At 58.2% G+C, this 18,057-nt stretch overlaps 1 protein-coding gene across 1 annotated transcript in view; it reads right to left on the reverse strand.

Moving 5' to 3' along the window:
• Nucleotides 1–18,057, reverse strand: part of MACROD1 (mono-ADP ribosylhydrolase 1) — a 140,889-nt gene that overhangs the window by 117,401 nt on the left and 5,431 nt on the right. Inside the window, 2 exon segments of the mRNA XM_074273373.1 lie at nucleotides 8,643–8,759; nucleotides 9,309–9,410. Of these exon segments, the coding sequence (XP_074129474.1) occupies nucleotides 8,643–8,759; nucleotides 9,309–9,410 (219 nt within the window).

The raw sequence follows: 18,057 nt of genomic DNA on the forward strand, positions 1-18,057 counted from the left end.
CCTCCCAGACTCTAACCACTGCTCCACAATGCCCTTCACCCTCCCGTGCTCTCTCCCGGAGCCCCAGCTTGTGCTGAAAGCCTCCCGTCCCCAGCAGCTGCAGCCTCTCTCCCAGATAATTAATCAAGGCTGCCACAGCTCGGTCACCGGCGGTAAAGTCTGGCCCGTTACGGCAAACGGAGGCTGCCGAGGGGAAGAAGCTGCTGGACAGACGGGGGATGGATGGATGGGCAGGGGAGGAGGGAGATGGGGATGGATGGAGATAGAAGGAAAAGAAGAGGGGAGAAAGGGGGATGGCAGGATGGGGGCACAGACAGGAGGACAGACAAGCGGCCGGGGCAGGGTTCTGACACCCCTGGGGAGGGGCCCGGCCCCCTCGGGAAGGGCCGAGCCCCGGCAGGTGAAACCAGAGCCCTGCAGCCGCCTCTGAGGCACGGCCCGCTGCCAGGCAGGCCGTCGTCCCTTCCCCAGCCTCCTCTGCCCACCCGGTTCCCTGGGCACGCCCCTTCCCTTCGGCAATGCCAGACACTGCCCAGCCTCCCCCTGCCCGGAATGGGCAAACAAGGCTGTTTCCTCTGGAATTACAGGCCCAGGGAGGAGGGGGGGGTGCTGATTTTACCCCTGCCTGCCCAGGAGGGGAGGGGAGGGCTCCCAAATCTCCATCCCCCACCAAGCCAATCCTTCCAGTATGAACCACGCGGCAAGAGCGCCGGAGCAGGGAGGCGGGCAAAGCACTTCGCAGACGCCAGCCTGGTGGACCTTAGGAAGAAAGGACCACAAGCATGATCATCCCCACTTCTCAGACTGAGATTCTGAGGCTCAGCGCAGTGACCTTGGGCAAGCCACGTCACTGTTTGCCTCAGTTTCCCTTCAGGGATGTGGCGAGGATCAGACGCGATGAGACACAGTAGGTGCTCCATAAATGCTTCTTCGCTCCCCTTTGCCAGCCTGCACTGGCAGAGGGCACTTCCTCAGCTGGGACTCCCCAGACCCTGAGCAGTCAGCACATGGGACTCCGTCTGCAGACGGCCTCTCTCCCGACAGAGCTCAAGCCGGAAGGCAGGGACCGCGTCCTCGGTCCCGATACCCTCTGGTGGGCCCAGCCCCCTGGCACGCGCTCGGTCTGGTTTTCTCCCATTAACTGAAAACCAGAGATGGCCACGTCCGAAGGGAGCTCTGGCGGCTGTGGGAAGGGGGGAGGGCTGGCATCTGACCTTGGGAATGACAGAAAGGACCCGGGGGGCTACGGGGGCCAGCCCCTCGTTGTGGGGACAGCAGTAAAGTGACCTGTCCAAGGTCACCCCAGTAAGGGCCGAGGCCAGGATTCGAAGCCAGCTTTCCCCTTCTCCTGCTAAAGCGAAGCTCCTCTCCCCGTCGCACGGAGAAGAACTTGGGCAGATCCCAGCCGGGAGGGGCCCCTCCTTCCCCAGGGCTCTGCCGGCCTTCTCCTTCCCTCCCCCCTCTCTTTCGCTGGGTGATCTCACCAGCTCCCGGGGATTTAATTATGGTTTCTCTGCTGCCGATTCTCAAATCTACTTATCCAGGCCTGACCTTCAATCTCCCATCTCGAATGGCCTTGATGACATCTGGAAATGGGCATCCCGTGGACACCGCAAGCCCGGCACGGCCAGAATGGCGCGTTCCCCTCTCGCACCCCTCCCCGCAGGCTCCCGGCCGGCCGGCTCGCTCCCTCATCCACCCCGTCCAGCACGGCCGCGGCCTGGGCTCCCGCCTCGCCCCCTCCCCCGCGCCCAGAGTCCGCTCGCGCTCTGCTTCGGTGACTCTGGAGCCTGTGCGCGACCTAACCTGCACTAGATCCTTATGGAACACTTAGCGTTGCCCTGAATTAACGGAACCCGGACAGTGTGGAAGCCCATCAAGGCGCAGAAAAGGTACTTAGTGAAACTTCTACTGCTGCCCACGAGGCGACGTCCAGAAGAGATGCAGACGGCGCGGAAGTCTCCCTCTGCGTGTACTTGGAAAAATAAAATGCTACTAAAAAAAGAAGCGGCAAGAAGCCCCTTTAAAGGATGGCTGGTTTTCCATAGGAAAATGGCTCCTTGAAGGCAGAGAAAGTTCAGTTTTTACCGATACATCCCCAGCACCCGGCCCAGCGTCTGAGATGTGGCAGGAGGTAAATAAATTCTTAACTGGCCGGTCGAGAAAGGGGAGAGGGAGCCGTGGAGCCGGGGCAGCCTCCTGAAGGATCGCTCCTCTTACTTTGGCTGAGACCAGGTGGGACCTGCCCAAGGGCATGCGGCCAGTCAATGAAAAAGTCAGGACAAGTCTGCGTCTGTGGCACCGGGCTGGGCCTCTCCTCACAGGATCCCCCCTCAGGGGAAGGCCCACCGTGCAAGGGGAGGCGCCCCCTCCTTCACTGGAGGGCCACAGGCGGCCGGGACGCACCTGCTGAAACGCATCCTGACTGCCCTGGGGAGGCGAGCCCAGCGTCCCGGAGCCCAAGGGCCCGGAGCCCAGCGTCCCGGAGCCCAATGTCCCGGAGCCCAGCGTCCCGGAGCCCAACGTCCCGGAGCCCAAGGGCCCGGAGCCCAGCGTCCCGGAGCCCAGCGTCCCGGAACCCAGCGTCCCGGAGCCCAAGGGCCCAGAGCCCAGCGTCCCGGAGCCCAAGGGCCCAGAGCCCAACGTCCCGGAGCCCAGCGTCCCGGAACCCAGCGTCCCGGAGCCCAAGGGCCCAGAGCCCAACGTCCCGGAACCCAACGTCCCGGAGCCCAGCGTCCTGGAGCCCAACGTCCCGGAGCCCAACGTCCTGGAGCCCAACGTCCCGGAGCCCAAGGGCCCTCTCAGCCCCGCCCGCCCACAGTCAGAATCTCTGTCAGGAGCAATCTCTTCCACTAGTCCCCTCCAATCTCAGCGCCCTGCCCTCAACTTCCCCAGACAACTCCAAGGACAGGGACGGCCCGTTGTCCACGCCCTGCCTCCTCCCTTGTCCTTGTGTGTGCTGCAGGTCTGGGTGAGGAGGGACCCCAGTCATCCCGCGGCCACGTGATTCAGGACAAAAAGGCGAGGGGAAGGAAACTGCCTCTCTCTTCTTCCCTCCTCTCTTCCCTTCACATCTGTACTCCACGACTGTTATGGGCCGGGGGTCTCATTGATGTGACTGTGCCCTCCAACAGCACAGATGGAAATCCAGCAATGCTCACGACTACACACTCACACACACTCACACACACACTCACACACTCTCACACACACACGCACACTCACACACACACTCACACACACGCACACTCACACACTCTCTCACACACACTCACTCACACACACACTCACACACTCTCACACACACACGCACACACACACACTCACACTCTCACACACACGCACACTCACACACTCTCTCACACACACTCACACTCACACACACTCTCACACACACGCACACTCACACACTCTCTCACACACACTCACTCACACTCACACACACACACACTCTCTCACACACACGCACACTCACACACACTCACACACACACTCACACACACACGCACACTCACACACTCTCTCACACACGCTCACTCACACACACACTCACACACACTCTCACACACACGCACACTCACACACTCTCTCACACACACTCACTCACACACACACTCACACACTCTCACACACACACGCACACTCACACACACACTCACACACACGCACACTCACACACTCTCTCACACACACTCACTCACACTCACACACACTCTCACACTCACTCACACTCTCACACACACGCACACTCACACACTCTCTCACACTCACACACACGCACACTCACACACACTCTCACACACACGCACACTCACACACACTCACACACACACTCTCACACACACTCACACACACTCTCACACACACGCACACTCACACACTCTCTCACACACACTCACTCACACACACACTCACACACTCTCACACACACACTCACACACTCTCACACACACACACGCACACTCACACACACACTCACACACACGCACACTCACACACTCTCTCACACACACTCACTCACACTCACACACACACACTCTCACACTCACTCACACTCTCACACACACGCACACTCACACACTCTCTCACACACACTCACTCACACACACACTCACACACTCTCACACACACACTCACACACTCTCACACACACACACGCACACTCACACACACACTCACACACACGCACACTCACACACTCTCTCACACACACTCACTCACACTCACACACACACACTCTCACACTCACTCACACTCTCACACACACGCAACTCACACACTCTCTCACACTCACACACACTCACACACACGCACACTCACACACACTCACACACACTCTCACACACACGCACACTCACACACACTCACACACACACACTCTCACACACACGCACACACACGCACACTCACACACTCTCTCACACACACTCACTCACACACACACTCACACACTCACACACACTCTCACACACACTCACTCACACTCACACACACTCTCACACGCACACACACTCACACTCACACACTCTCTCACACACACTCACTCACGCACACTCACACACACTCACACACACTCTCACACACACGCACACTCACGCACACTCACACACTCTCTCACACACACTCACACACACGCACACTCACACACACTCACACACACACTCACACACACTCTCACACACACGCACACTCACGCACACTCACACACTCTCTCACACACGCACACACACACGCACACACGCACACTCACACACTCTCTCACACACACTCACTCACACACACACTCACACACACTCACACACTCTCACACACACACTCACACCCACCACACACACACTCACACACACTCACACCCACCACCCACACACTCACACACATTCACTCACGCCCACCACACACACGCTCACACACTCACACCCACCCACCACACATACACTCACACACACTCCACGCTCACGCACTCACACACATGCACACTCACACACTCTCACACACACCCTCACACTCTCTCACACTCACACCCACACACTCACACTCACCACACACACTCACACAAACACACATACACACTCACACACACGCACTCACACTCACACACTCACACTCACCACACACACTCACACAAACACACACACTCACACCCACCACACACACATTCACACACACTCACTCACACTCACACACACACGCACACTCACACACACTCACACACACTCTCACACACACGCACACTCACACACTCTCACACACACTCACTCACACACACACTCTCTCACACACACTCTCACACACACTCACACACACTCTCACACACACTCACTCACACTCACACACTCTCACACGCACACACACTCACACTCACACACTCTCTCACACACACTCACTCACGCACACTCACACACACTCACACACACTCTCACACACACGCACACTCACACACTCTCACACACACTCACTCACACACACACTCTCTCACACACACTCTCACACACACTCACACACACTCTCACACACACTCACTCACACTCACACACTCTCACACGCACACACACTCACACTCACACACTCTCTCACACACACTCACTCACGCACACTCACACACACTCACACACACTCTCACACACACTCACTCACGCACACTCACACACACTCACACACACTCTCACACACACGTACACTCACGCACACACACGCACACTCACACACTCTCTCACACACACTCACTCACACACTCACACACATTCACTCACACACACGCACACTCACACACACTCACACACACACTCACACACACTCTCACACACACGCACACTCACACACACTCACACACACGCACACTCACACACACTCTCACACACGCACACTCACACACACACGCACACACGCACACTCACACACTCTCTCACACACACTCACTCACACACACACTCACACACACTCTCACACACACACTCACACCCACCACACACACATTCACACACACTCACACCCACCACCCACACACTCACACACATTCACTCACGCCCACCACACACACGCTCACACACTCACACCCACCCACCACACATACACTCACACACACTCCACGCTCACACACACGCACTCACACACATGCACACTCACACACTCTCTCACACACACCCTCACACTCTCTCACACTCACACCCACACACTCACACTCACCACACACACTCACACAAACACATACACACTCACACACACGCACTCACACTCACACACTCACACTCACCACACACACTCACACAAACACACACACACTCACACCCACCACACACACATTCACACACACTCACTCACACTCACACACACACACCCACCACACATACACTCACACACACTCCACGCTCACACACGCATCCTTGTCCTCCAGGAGGAGCGAGAGCTGTGGCCGTGCCCATGGACTCCTTGGCTTCCGGGGCAGAAGCCGGGACGCGCCTCTCACTGGCTCTCCCGCTTTGCTAACCAGTTGCTGACTCTGCCTCCCAAGCTCCTCCAGGACCCCCATCTCTCAGCCCTGCTTCCCCGCTCAGCTACTCAGCTTGGCCGCTTAATTTAATTAAGCCCCATGTTGTTCGCCCCAGCGGTCACGAGCAGTGTCCAGCACAGATGGCGGGAGCCCACGATGCTCGGACGGACGCCATCGTGGGCAGGGCCGGACTCCGTCGGGAGACCATAGCCTTCTGGAGCGAGGAGGGGGAGAGGCAATAGGAAGAGAGGGTCTCCGCCCCCAGAAACTCGCCAGGGTCCCCCATCCTTTGTCCGGGAATCTCCACACCTGTCCTTCCAGCTCCAGGCCTCCAGCCTCCATTTTGCCAGCTGTAAAATGGGAATATTCCTAGCACTTCTTTGAAGGGCCGCGATTGGCCCACAGGAGGTGCTCTCAGTGCTCATAGAGACCGAACCACCTTCTGCGGGCAAAGCCCCCCATGCTCAGTCACGGGACCGAGAACGCCCCGGGCGGGCTGGGGACACATCCAGGCGTTTTCACTGAGGGAGGGGAGGCAGAGCCTAAGGGTCTCGGCACAGGTTCGGTCGGGCCCCGCCTGGTGGGTGAACACAGAGGGGATTGACCCCCATTTACACCCCCTCCCCACTCAAGCCCAGGACATTCGGCCGCCCCCCCCCCCCCCCCCCCCCGAGGAAGGATGAAGCAGCTCCCGGCGCCACTGAGGGGACGCGGCTGGGCAGCTGCAGAAGGACCGGGAGCGGAAGAGTCCGGAGAGGCTGCGGGGTTCCCGCGGACCGGGGCGCACGGACACAGCAGACCCAGGAGGACGCGCTTGCGGGCCGCGAGGGGCGCCGAAGGCCGGCCCGTGACGGGGCCACAGGAGAACTGCCTCGGCCGGGCCTCCCAGCGGCGCGGCAGCTGGTCAGTGTCCGTCCCCGCCGATGTCTACGCCCCCCTTCTCCCTGCTGGAGCCTCAGAAACCTGGCGGAGTGCGGGGAGACGCGGGGGAGAGCCCGACCTGCGGGGGGGCTGGGGGGCTCGGGTTTGGGGCGGCGCCTGCTGCATCAGAGACCCAGTTACGTAAGAGGAAGCGACGATTCCCGGGGTCTTCCTCCCTGGGCCGCCTCCTCCCCCATCCTCAGGACGGGGACCCTCAGCAGAGGCACCGGGGGCAGAGGACTTGGGGGGCTGGGGGCTCTCTGCCGCTCGGGTCCTCCTGCGGGGGGTCTGCGGCCTGACTGCGCGCGGGTCCTCCTGCGGGGGGTCTGCGGCCTGACTGTGTGCGGCCCCTCCCGTTTCCTCCTTTCTGTCCCCCCCCTTCGGTCCGTGACCGCGGGAGCCCAATTACCCGTGGCTCACAAAGACCCCCGAGTCCCGGGGCGCGCGGCTCCTGCTCGAGCTTCCGGAGGAATTAGGCCCACGCGGCTTCATGAGGCAGAGTGAGGTTTACGGCGGGCCAGACCCTCGCTCCCTCAGACTTTCACTCCCCTAATAAACAGGCGGATTTAGTGGCTGGGGAGTTAAGGAGGCCGCCCACTACACCAACCCGGGCGCCGGCAAGGGGCTGAACCCCCAGGCCGGGAAGAGCTCCCCCCAGAGGCTCCGGCTCCCAGAGATGAGTCCTCAGCGACCCGACCCCCCCCCAATTCCCAGAGATTTTTGACCCCAACGGCCTGTCCGACTGCACAGGAGGGAGACCCTAAGAGAGGAACAAGCCGACCGGCTGGAAATGCCTGGGGGGAGCCACAGACTCAGAGCTGGGGGGGGGCCGGGCCCTCGTTTCATGAGGGGGAAGTGAGGTGAGCACAGAGCCCGCCAGCAGGCGAAGGGGCAGCGTCCAGCTCTCAGGAGGCAGGGAAGGAGCCGGGAGACATCTGCCCCCGCCTCCTCCTTCCCTCTGGGAACGCTGCAGGCGCCCCGCTCCCCCACAGGCCCTCTCTTCTCCCCCGCGCCCCTGCCGCCTCTGCAGTCACCAAGCTGACCCCTGACAAAGCGCCCCAGCCACGTGCGGGCTCTGAACGCCGGGCCAGGCCGCCGGGCCGGACGAGCAGGTGGCCCCAGAGGAGGGGCTGGAACCAGAGGAGGGGCTCTCCAGGGGAGGCCCCCGGGAAGGAGCCACCGGCTCCGCTTCTCACAGATGCCCCGCGGGACACAAAGCGAGGCTGGCACTCACCCGCGTTCACGATGGCGTCCACCTCCAGCTTGGTGATGTCTCCCCGGAAGAGCGAGATTTTGTCATTCAGGGCCTTGTCCTTCTTGTACTGCGGCTCCTCCTCCTTGCTGGCCGCCCCTGAAAAGGTCACAGGAGCCTTGGCCAGGGGCTCGGGCCGTGCCCGCAGGGGGCGCCACCCTGCCCCTCCCTGGTGACCCGGCTCCAAGGTCGGCTGCAGAGCAGGGGGGGCCCTCCTGAGCGGTGCCCACCAGAGAGCCTGGCACCGCGGGCGGCCCCAGGAAAAGGACCTCCCCTCACCCCTGCCCAAGCACCGGGCAGAAAAGGGCTCCACGTGCCTTGGGGAATGGAGTCTCCACACCGGGAGGTCCATGTCCCGTGAAATCCCAGGCCCAGCCCCCGCTCCCGCCCCAGCGCACAGCACAGTGCCCGGCACATGACGGGCAAGTGTAATAGCGCTTATTCCTGTTCTGTTGTTATTTGTGTTATTGCGGGCGTCTTGTCTATCGTTATAATAATCACTGAGGGTAAGAATAAGCTCCTCTGATTGAAGGAGGGCACGGCCGTGACCCAGTGTCCGGCGGGAGGCACCGAGGCAGCGGTGGGAGGGAGGCACTGAGCCGCAGTCCCTGGGACCCCCGAGCTGCAGCCCCCGGGGGCTCCTCCTACCTTTCCCCATGTCCTTCCAGGTGGGGATCTTCTTCAGCTTGATAAAGTCCCTGCAGAAGTAATGCTCCTCCCTCTGCTTGTCACTCAGGCCCTTCAGGAAAGCTGTGGGAGGGGGCGGGGAAGGAGAAAGAATAAAAGCTTCAGGCCCGTCCCAAGCACTCTGGGAGGAGGGGCCCTCATTGTTCCCACTGCACAGATGAGAAAACTGAGGCACAGAATGGACGCCGCCCAGGAAGCTCCTCCCTCAGTCGGACCAGGGCCAGGGAGGGAGGCGACGCCCCCTCGGAGAGACCAGGCTGGTCCCCTGACTGGGCTAGGGTCTGCCGCCCGTCTGCTCGCCCACGCCCAAACAGCCTGTCTTCTCTTTCAGTCTTTCCCCCAGGACCTGACGTGCCTCAGTCTCCCCGTCTGTAAAATGGGAGGATTGGAGTACGTGACCCCTGAGTCTCCTGGCTCTAGACGCATCCTGGACAACCCCCGGGCCCCATCGAGGATTCTCTGCCACTTCTGGACCCCACAGCTCCTCCTGACACGCTGCCCAAGGGGGAGACGACTCCTGGCAGGGCGGGCCGGGGGCCGGGAGGGGGGCACAGGGAGGGCCCGGGAAGCTCTGAAGACCTTCATTCTGGGATTCCAGAAAATGGCACCAGGGCCTCGGCTCAGCAGGTGGACAGAGGCGGGCAAGATGGCGGCTCAATGGCACCACCTGGAGGCCGTTCTGGGGCCCGCAGCCGCCTCCTGGAGCGCCCAGGCCTGCTTTTCTCTCCTTGTGAATTACACAATTGAACAAAAGTAAGATAATAGAGCTGGAGGTGAAAGGGACTGGGGGCTCTGGTTTCACAGACAGGGAAACCGAGGCAAAGACAAAGGTGGGGGGAAGGCCTGGAGCCCGAGGCCCGAGCAGCTTTTTGGGGCTTTTCCCAGCCCAGCAGGACCCCCCTCCCCCCTAACCAAGGGCCTGCTGCGGACCTGGGGAGGGACACGCGGGACGGAGAAAAACCCAGAGCTCCAAATCGGCTGAAAAGGGAACGCGTGCTAGGAGGCGGAAACGGCTCAGTTGGGGGGAGCCCAGCAAGCCCTAGGGCAGCTTCCCCTTATCACACACTCAAAATGGGGGTAAGTAAAGGGGGCTGATGGGCCCCTCAGAACTCAGAGCCCCCAAACTGCCCCCAGCCAGCTCCCTCCGGCTCACTCTCCCCGCCCGGGGCCCCCTTCCCCCTCCGACTCTGGCCCGGCTGGCCCCGGCTTCAGAGGCCCAGGCTCTGTGGGCTCCATGGGCTCCCAAGGCTCTGTGGGCTCCCGAGGCTCCCGAGGCTCTGTGGGCTCCCGGGGCTCCCGAGGCTCCGTGGGCTCCCAAGGCCCCATGGGCTCCTGGGGCTCCATGGCTCTCGAGGCTCCGTGGGCTCCCGAGGCTCCATGGCTCTCGAGGCTCCGTGGGCTCCCGAGGCTCCATGGCTCTCGAGGCTCCGTGGGCTCCCGAGGCCCCGTGGGCTCCCGAGGCCCCGTGGGCTCCCGAGGCTCCGTGGGCTCCCGAGGCTCCCGAGGCCCCGTGGGCTCCTGGGGCTCCATGGCTCCCGAAGCTCCGTGGGCTCCCGAGGCTCCGTGGGCTCCCGAGGCTCCGTGGGCTCCCGAGGCTCCGTGGGCTCCCGAGGCCCCATGGGCTCCCGGGGCTCTGTGGGCTCTCGAGGCTCCGTGGGCTCCACAGGCTCCCGAGGCCCCGTGGGCTCCCGAGGCTCCGTGGGCTCCCGAGGCTCCCGAGGCCCCGTGGGCTCCCGAGGCTCCGTGGGCTCCCGAGGCCCCATGGGCTCCCGGGGCTCCGTGGGCTCTCGAGGCTCCGTGGGCTCCGTGGGCTCCCGAGGCCCCGTGGGCTCCCGAGGCTCCGTGGGCTCCCGAGGCTCCCGAGGCCCCGTGGGCTCCCGAGGCTCCATGGGCTCCATGGGCTCCCAAGGCTCCGTGTGATCCCGAGGCTCCGTGGGCTCCCGAGGCTCTGTGGGCTCCCGAGGCTCTGTGGGCTCCCGAGGCTCCGTGGGCTCCCGAGGCTTCATGGGCTCCATGGGCTCCCAAGGCTCCGTGTGATCCCGAGGCTCCGTGGGCTCCCGAGGCTCTGTGGGCTCCCGAGGCTCTGTGGGCTCCCGAGGCTCCACAGGCTCCCGAGGCCCCGTGGGCTCCCGAGGCTCCGTGGGCTCCCGAGGCTCCCGAGGCCCCGTGGGCTCCCGAGGCTCCGTGGGCTCCCGAGGCCCCATGGGCTCCCGGGGCTCCGTGGGCTCTCGAGGCTCCGTGGGCTCCGTGGGCTCCCGAGGCCCCGTGGGCTCCCGAGGCTCCGTGGGCTCCCGAGGCTCCGTGGGCTCCCGAGGCTTCATGGGCTCCATGGGCTCCCAAGGCTCCGTGTGATCCCGAGGCTCCGTGGGCTCCCGAGGCTCCATGGGCTCCATGGGCTCCCAAGGCTCCGTGTGATCCCGAGGCTCCGTGGGCTCCCGAGGCTCTGTGGGCTCCCGAGGCTCTGTGGGCTCCCGAGGCTCCGTGGGCTCCCCATCCTGCTTCCTGCTTGGGACACTTCACTTCCCCCCCACCCCCTCTGCGCACACACACAGCAAGCTCTTAATGCAAACACAGGCCCACTAACACGCGCCTTAATGCGGGTAGGAGACCGCATGGGACATTTCCCAAGGTCTTCCAGGCAGCAGCGCGGAGGGCTCAGGAGCCGGGCCAGGAGCAGTACAGGAGCAGGGCCTACTCTGAGCATCAGGCCGAGGGACCCTCCTCTAAGGCAGGGCTGGAGCCCCTGGCAGTCAGTGGGCCCCCTCAGAATAAGAGTCAGGGATGCTGCGTAACAGGACAATTACCAAAACCAGCCATCAGAGTAGTTATAAAAGCAAGTTCACAGCCCTGCATTGATAATACTACTACTAATAATAATGAACATAATTGTTGTTCGGTGGTTTTCTCAGTCACGACCCCACTGGGGTTTTCCTGGCAAGGACACAGGAGCGCTCGGCCATCCCCTCCTCCGCTCATCTGACAGCAGAAGAAGCTGAGTAAAGAGACTTGCCCAGGGTCACACAGCTAGTGCGCATCTGAGGCTGGGTCTTAACTCAGGAACTCCAGGCTCGACACTAGTTGCTGTCTGTCACAATAATGGCCCCTATTTATATTATATATAATAAATTATATAGTTTACATAATATAGAATAATGTCATGCTTTAAGGCTCTCCCTTAATCCTCACCGACTCCCTGTGAGATGAAGCCAGATTCATTTTACAGGGGAAGAAACCGAGACCGAGAAGTGTAAAGTTCTGTCGTCTCCAGACGCTGCCGATCGCTCTCTGAGAGGAGATCTGCTGTGTCAACTCAAATCTCTCGGACAGATTCTTCTTCCTGTAGAGAGCCCTTGTCTCCAGACAGTTGCTGTCGACTCTGGTCCAGAGAAGTGACTTCTTCTTCCTCCGGAGAGTCTGGCCCAGACAAGAGACTATCTCTGGAGTGCTGTCCTCTTTTATCCTCCCAGAGAATGGGCATGGGATAACGCAAGGGCTTCTGGGGAAAATTACTTCAGCCAATGAACTTGCTCCTCCTAAGCATGCAAGCTCTTCCCCAGGAGTTCACAGAAGTAAAACTCCCAGTCATGCCCAGAACTAGAGAATTGTTAAGTACAGACTTAGCACTTAGTAAGAACCTAATATCTCATTATCTCATTAGCACTTAGTAAGAACCTAACAGAGAAGTCACCTGCACAATTTAAAAATGACAAGTTTACCTCATCTATTTCTTAAAAACCTGCTGGGTTAAATGACTAAAGCATCACTTACTGAGTTAGAAAACAATAGGAAAGTTCATCCGGAAGAAAAGAGGGTCAGAAATTTTGAAGAAACCGGGGAGAGGAAATGTAAGGAAGGAGATTCAGCAGCAGCAGCTCTTAAAGCCTATCCTACAGGAGAGCCTCGCCCAAGTGTAAAACGGGGAAACTGTGATTTTTTTTTTAAGTTAGAATTTTCTTGTGTCATAAAATCCGCGTAGCCGAGAATGGAAGGAGTGCAGAAAACTGGGGAAACCGTTTCCTGTTATGGGCCAGAACTTGAAACAAGGCGCTAAGTCAGGGGAACTGATAGAGACAGTGGTTGTTTAGCATGGAGCTTAACAGTTCTCTAGGTCAGTTCATGTACTTAGTACTTAGTACAGTTCTACAGGATGCACACCTTTGATAAGAGAGCACATATAAGCTTGGGCCTGAGCCAGGATTCAGTGGCGAGATTCAGAGGCCAGAGAAGGCAGGCGGGAGCTCAAGCTCTCGGAACCAAGGCCAGACGGAAAGGCCTCCAGAAAGCTGCCCAGCCCCAGGAAGGAGAGAATGAAGGACGACAAGAAAGCTAACCGGGCTCGGAGACAAGACTTGGAAAGAGACAATAAAGGATTTGGACTTGAACCCCTGACTGCATTTGGGGGATCACTAAATTGAAACAAAGGCTGCTCCCAGAAACCCCAAGGAAACCGCAACAAGAGAAGACTACATCTTAGAGAGAATATTACAATTTCCCACTCTCTGGGGGGGCGTGGTTGGGTGGGGATCTTGCTGGGGCAAATGCGGAGCGGGCTGATTTTCAAAAACAGGGAAAGACCTGAACTGATGAAGGGAGACGCCGTCCATCTTCAGAAAGAGAGAGAATAGGAGGAAACAAGCAGAGTGTGATCTTGCGTGCATGTACGTGAGAACGTTTAGTCACATCTATACACATATGTATTAAAATGTACAGACAAACACGCAAAGATAGCTACAAGTGCATATGAATACATATGAGTGGTTTCTAGCTATCTGTGCTTACACACACACACGTACATACGGACAGAGGCAGAGACAAAATGACCACTCTCAGGGAGAGGAAGGAACAGGAAAAAGTCGAGTACAAAGTGCGCAGCAGAGAGCAAAAGAAAACCCCCAGGCAAGAAAATCTGGGCGACTTGGAAAACCACATGTGGCACTTATTGTTTTCCTGGGATGGCAATTTATTCTTTTGTACTGAATTCTCAATCCTCTCGGGCCCCGCTCTGCACATATACTTTCTCCCCTTTTTTTTCATTTTGGATTTTAATTCAAAATGAAAAGAAATTTGCGTGTGATGCGCTGGGGTCACCCAGATAGGAGGGAGCTATTCAGAAGCAGGATTAGAACTCGGGTTTTCCTGTTTCCAAATCTAGCGTGCTGTTCATTCACGGCCTCTAGTAAAGACGAAGACCCTTACTCTAGAGGGTTAAGTCCCAGAGAAGGTACTGAGCTGCACTGGTGAAGAGACGTCCTCGTGGGAGCGCAGTTTTCCTGGGCCTCAGTTTCCCCATCTGTGGCCGCCCATCTCTAAGGTCCTATCCAGTTCCATTCTGTGGGAACAGCCCCCCACTATGAAGAGAGCTTTCTAAAAAAGACCCAAAGCTGCAAATGCTTCCCACTAACCCCCACCCTCGGCCCCTTTCCTCACCCCCTTGAACCCGGTGGAGGGAGCCTGGCCGCAGTCCTGACCCAGTAATCCGCGGCGCTGGCACAGAGAAGCAGAATCTCACAGGGGTTGGGGGGGGTCTCATAAATGAGAGAGAAAGGTCCCACAGGGCTGGAGGGTGGAGTTGGGAGAGAACGGGGGTCTCCTGACCCAGCAGAAGCGGCAGGGCGCCTCCCAGAGAGGAGGGGGAGGAGGGATGAAGAAAAGAGCACTGATCCCTATACAGACTAGGGGGAGGCAGCTGCAGGGCAGAAGGGAAGGCCCAGAGGGAGCACTGAGATCTGAATGGAGCACCGAGCGGATACGGAGTCAGATCTGGACTCGAATCTCACTCTGAGTGACCGCTGGAAAGTCTTCAGGCTCTTCCTTCCAGCTTCCGGGATCAGATTAACAGCCAATGACCCGGGTTCAGGAACACTAGGGGTGACTGTTCACACTTTCCAAGGGCCGCGCGACCTTGGCCACCACTGTCCTTGGACAGGGCCGGCCCTCTGCTTGTCCAGCCTTCGAGACCCTGTGGTCCTCCCCACAGAACTGCCCGGTAGGAGGGCACCAAGCTGGGCAGCCAATGGTACCCTCTCCTCCCAAGGTACTTGAGGACTGTGAAGCCCTGAAGTTGGGACAACGTGGGGCAGTCCCCTTCCCCTCCCCAGGATTCTCGGCTTCTCCATCTCTACCTGAAATGGACCTGGACGGTCTCCGGGGCCCCAGCTCCGACGGTCCCAGATTTCATGGAGAACGAAGGCAGCCGGGGGGGGCCTCCTTGGTCAGGCAGGGGCAGTCCTTCTCCTTTCAGGGACCCCAAGGCCCAAAACCTCAGCCCCCCAGGGCAGAAAGCCATGAGAGGGGAGGGCCCCGTGGCCTCCATCTCCAGCCACGGGGGGCCCTATGCTCCCCCCTCCAGCCACAGAGGGCAGCTCAACGAGCCCTCATAAAAGCCCTAACACAGACATCCTTGCTTTCTATCTTGAGAGAACGGGTATTTCACAGCTGACTGGAGCAGGTGTATAAAAAGATGTTCGCCATAAATTGTGAGAGCGCACCTGACCTGGAAAGGGGTTTCCCAGCTTGTCGGGGGGCCGGGAGCGAGCGCGGCCCTCCTCGGGTCGGGCGGGGGAGCCAGCTCAGCCGGGACCATAAAAGCCCGGGTTAAATGGTCTGTTTTAAGAAGTGCTCGCTGGGAGGGGAGAGCCGGCGATGGCACGTGTCTTGGGGGAAGCGGCAGGCCCGAGGTGTACCCGGCCTGTTCTCACCAGGAGTTCAGAGCGCTGACTCTGGACACTCTCACTGGGGTTTTTGTGCCTTGGTTTCCTCATCTATAAAATGGGTATGATAATAGCCCCCAGAGTTGGTGGGTGCGCTGCACTCTCTCTTCCCACCCTCACCCCAACCCTGGGAGAGGTCGCCCCTGTTTCCTTCACCCTGGTTCTGCTCTGTCGGTTCCTCCCAGCCCAGACTGCAGCCCGCCCACCCACATATCCACGGCCTGCCAGGAGCTGCCGGCCTTCACTCTTCCAGGGCACGGGCGTGTCCCGTGATAGGGAATAACAGGAGTCCAGATGTGGGGCCTCCAAACGCTCTGTGACCTCCGAGGGGCAGAGCCCGGCTGCGCCCCCGCCCCCGTCGGGGAGGGAGCCAGACCTGAGAGTGGCCCAGGCCCGGACGAGCTCAGGCTCCAGGCACTCCCCAGAGCACCGTGGGGGTTCCCAAGTGATCCCCGAGGTGTGAGGTGCTGCAGAGGGAAAAAATGAAACAATCTCTGTCCGCAGAGGCCTCCCACTCTGACCCACAGCTGCTGAGCCTCCGCAGGGAGGAGCAGGGGCTCTGACCCAGTCATAATGGCGGCCGGGAACCTCGGACAGACCATGCAGGGGAGCAGGGAGCCTCTGAGAACTTCTGGAGTTCCCCGAGGGGACGCCCCCAGGTGGGGAACACTGCCGGGATGAGAGTTCTAAAGGACAGGCCCAGAGGGACTTATGGGAACTGATGCTGAGCGAAGTGACAGAGCCAGGAGGTCACTGCACACAGCAATAGCATAATTAATAAAGTAAATAATGTGTTTATTTAAATAATATTTAAATATATATATATATATATATACTATGTATTAAAATGTATAACTGAACATATATTTATTTGTACTTATTCACGTAAATATATTTATTTATTTTATTTATTAAATATATATTTAATATAATATATATTTAAATATAGTATATATTAATAAATGGAATTTAAATAATAATGAATAAAAATAATTAATAACTAGCAAAAGTATAATATGATGATCAATTCTGCAGGCCGTGGCTCCCCTGTGCAACGGGCACTTCCAACAGACTTGTGATGGAGGCAGCCGTCCGCATTCGGAGAGACTGAATGTGCATCAGAGCAGGTACTGGCCCTTTTGGTTGCTTTCTAGGCTTTTTCTTTCTCCTGTTCTTTCCCCGTCGATCTGACTTTTCCAGATGACAAACAGGGAAACGTATTTAGGAGAAGTGCCCGTCTTTAAGCTATAACAGACTGTTTCCCGTCTTGGGGAGGGGGAAGGAACATTTGGAACGTCAAGGTTTTACAAAGGTGAATTTTTACAAGGTGTAAAAAAGGAAAACTTTGGAAAAATAAAATACTATAAAAATTATATTAAAAATACTACAAAGAAAAGAAAACAAATAACATAAAAAAAGAACTCAAATTCCCCCAAAATTAAAAAAAAAAAATCCAAATCACAAAAATAAAAAGTACCCCTTGTTCTGCCTGAACTTCAGGGGTTTCAGCTCAAATCCCTCACCTAAGCCCTGCAGGCCTTGATTTACTTTTCTGTAACATGAAAAGTAGAAGCCACAAGGCCCCCACCAGCTCCAGAGTGAGACGGTCACTTCCTAGCTGTGTGCCCCTGGCCAAGTCACTTAACCCTGTTTGCCTCCATTTCCTCAGGGTTTTTATACAGATCAAACAAAATAAGATTTGGTGCTGTGTAATAGCCTAATGTACAACCTAAGGCGCTTTTTAAACACAACTAATAACAGCCAATGCTTTACGGCACTTACTACGTGCCAGACGCTGTCCTGCGTGTCTGCAATCATCGGTTATTATTATACGTGAGTGGTTATGTCCCAAATGCTTCCCCTGCAAACTGAACACAAGGACAAAACAGGACAGAGGAGATAGAAAAGGAGGTGGGGCAGCCGACACCCTGCCCAAAGTTCTGGGAAACCAAAAGCCGGAGTGTTCCCTGGGCCAAAGGCCCCGGCACCTGCCTGGTTCT

The sequence above is a fragment of the Sminthopsis crassicaudata genome, chromosome 6 (genome assembly GCF_048593235.1).
Source record: "Sminthopsis crassicaudata isolate SCR6 chromosome 6, ASM4859323v1, whole genome shotgun sequence".
In the NCBI taxonomy this organism is placed as follows: Eukaryota; Metazoa; Chordata; class Mammalia; order Dasyuromorphia; family Dasyuridae; genus Sminthopsis; species Sminthopsis crassicaudata.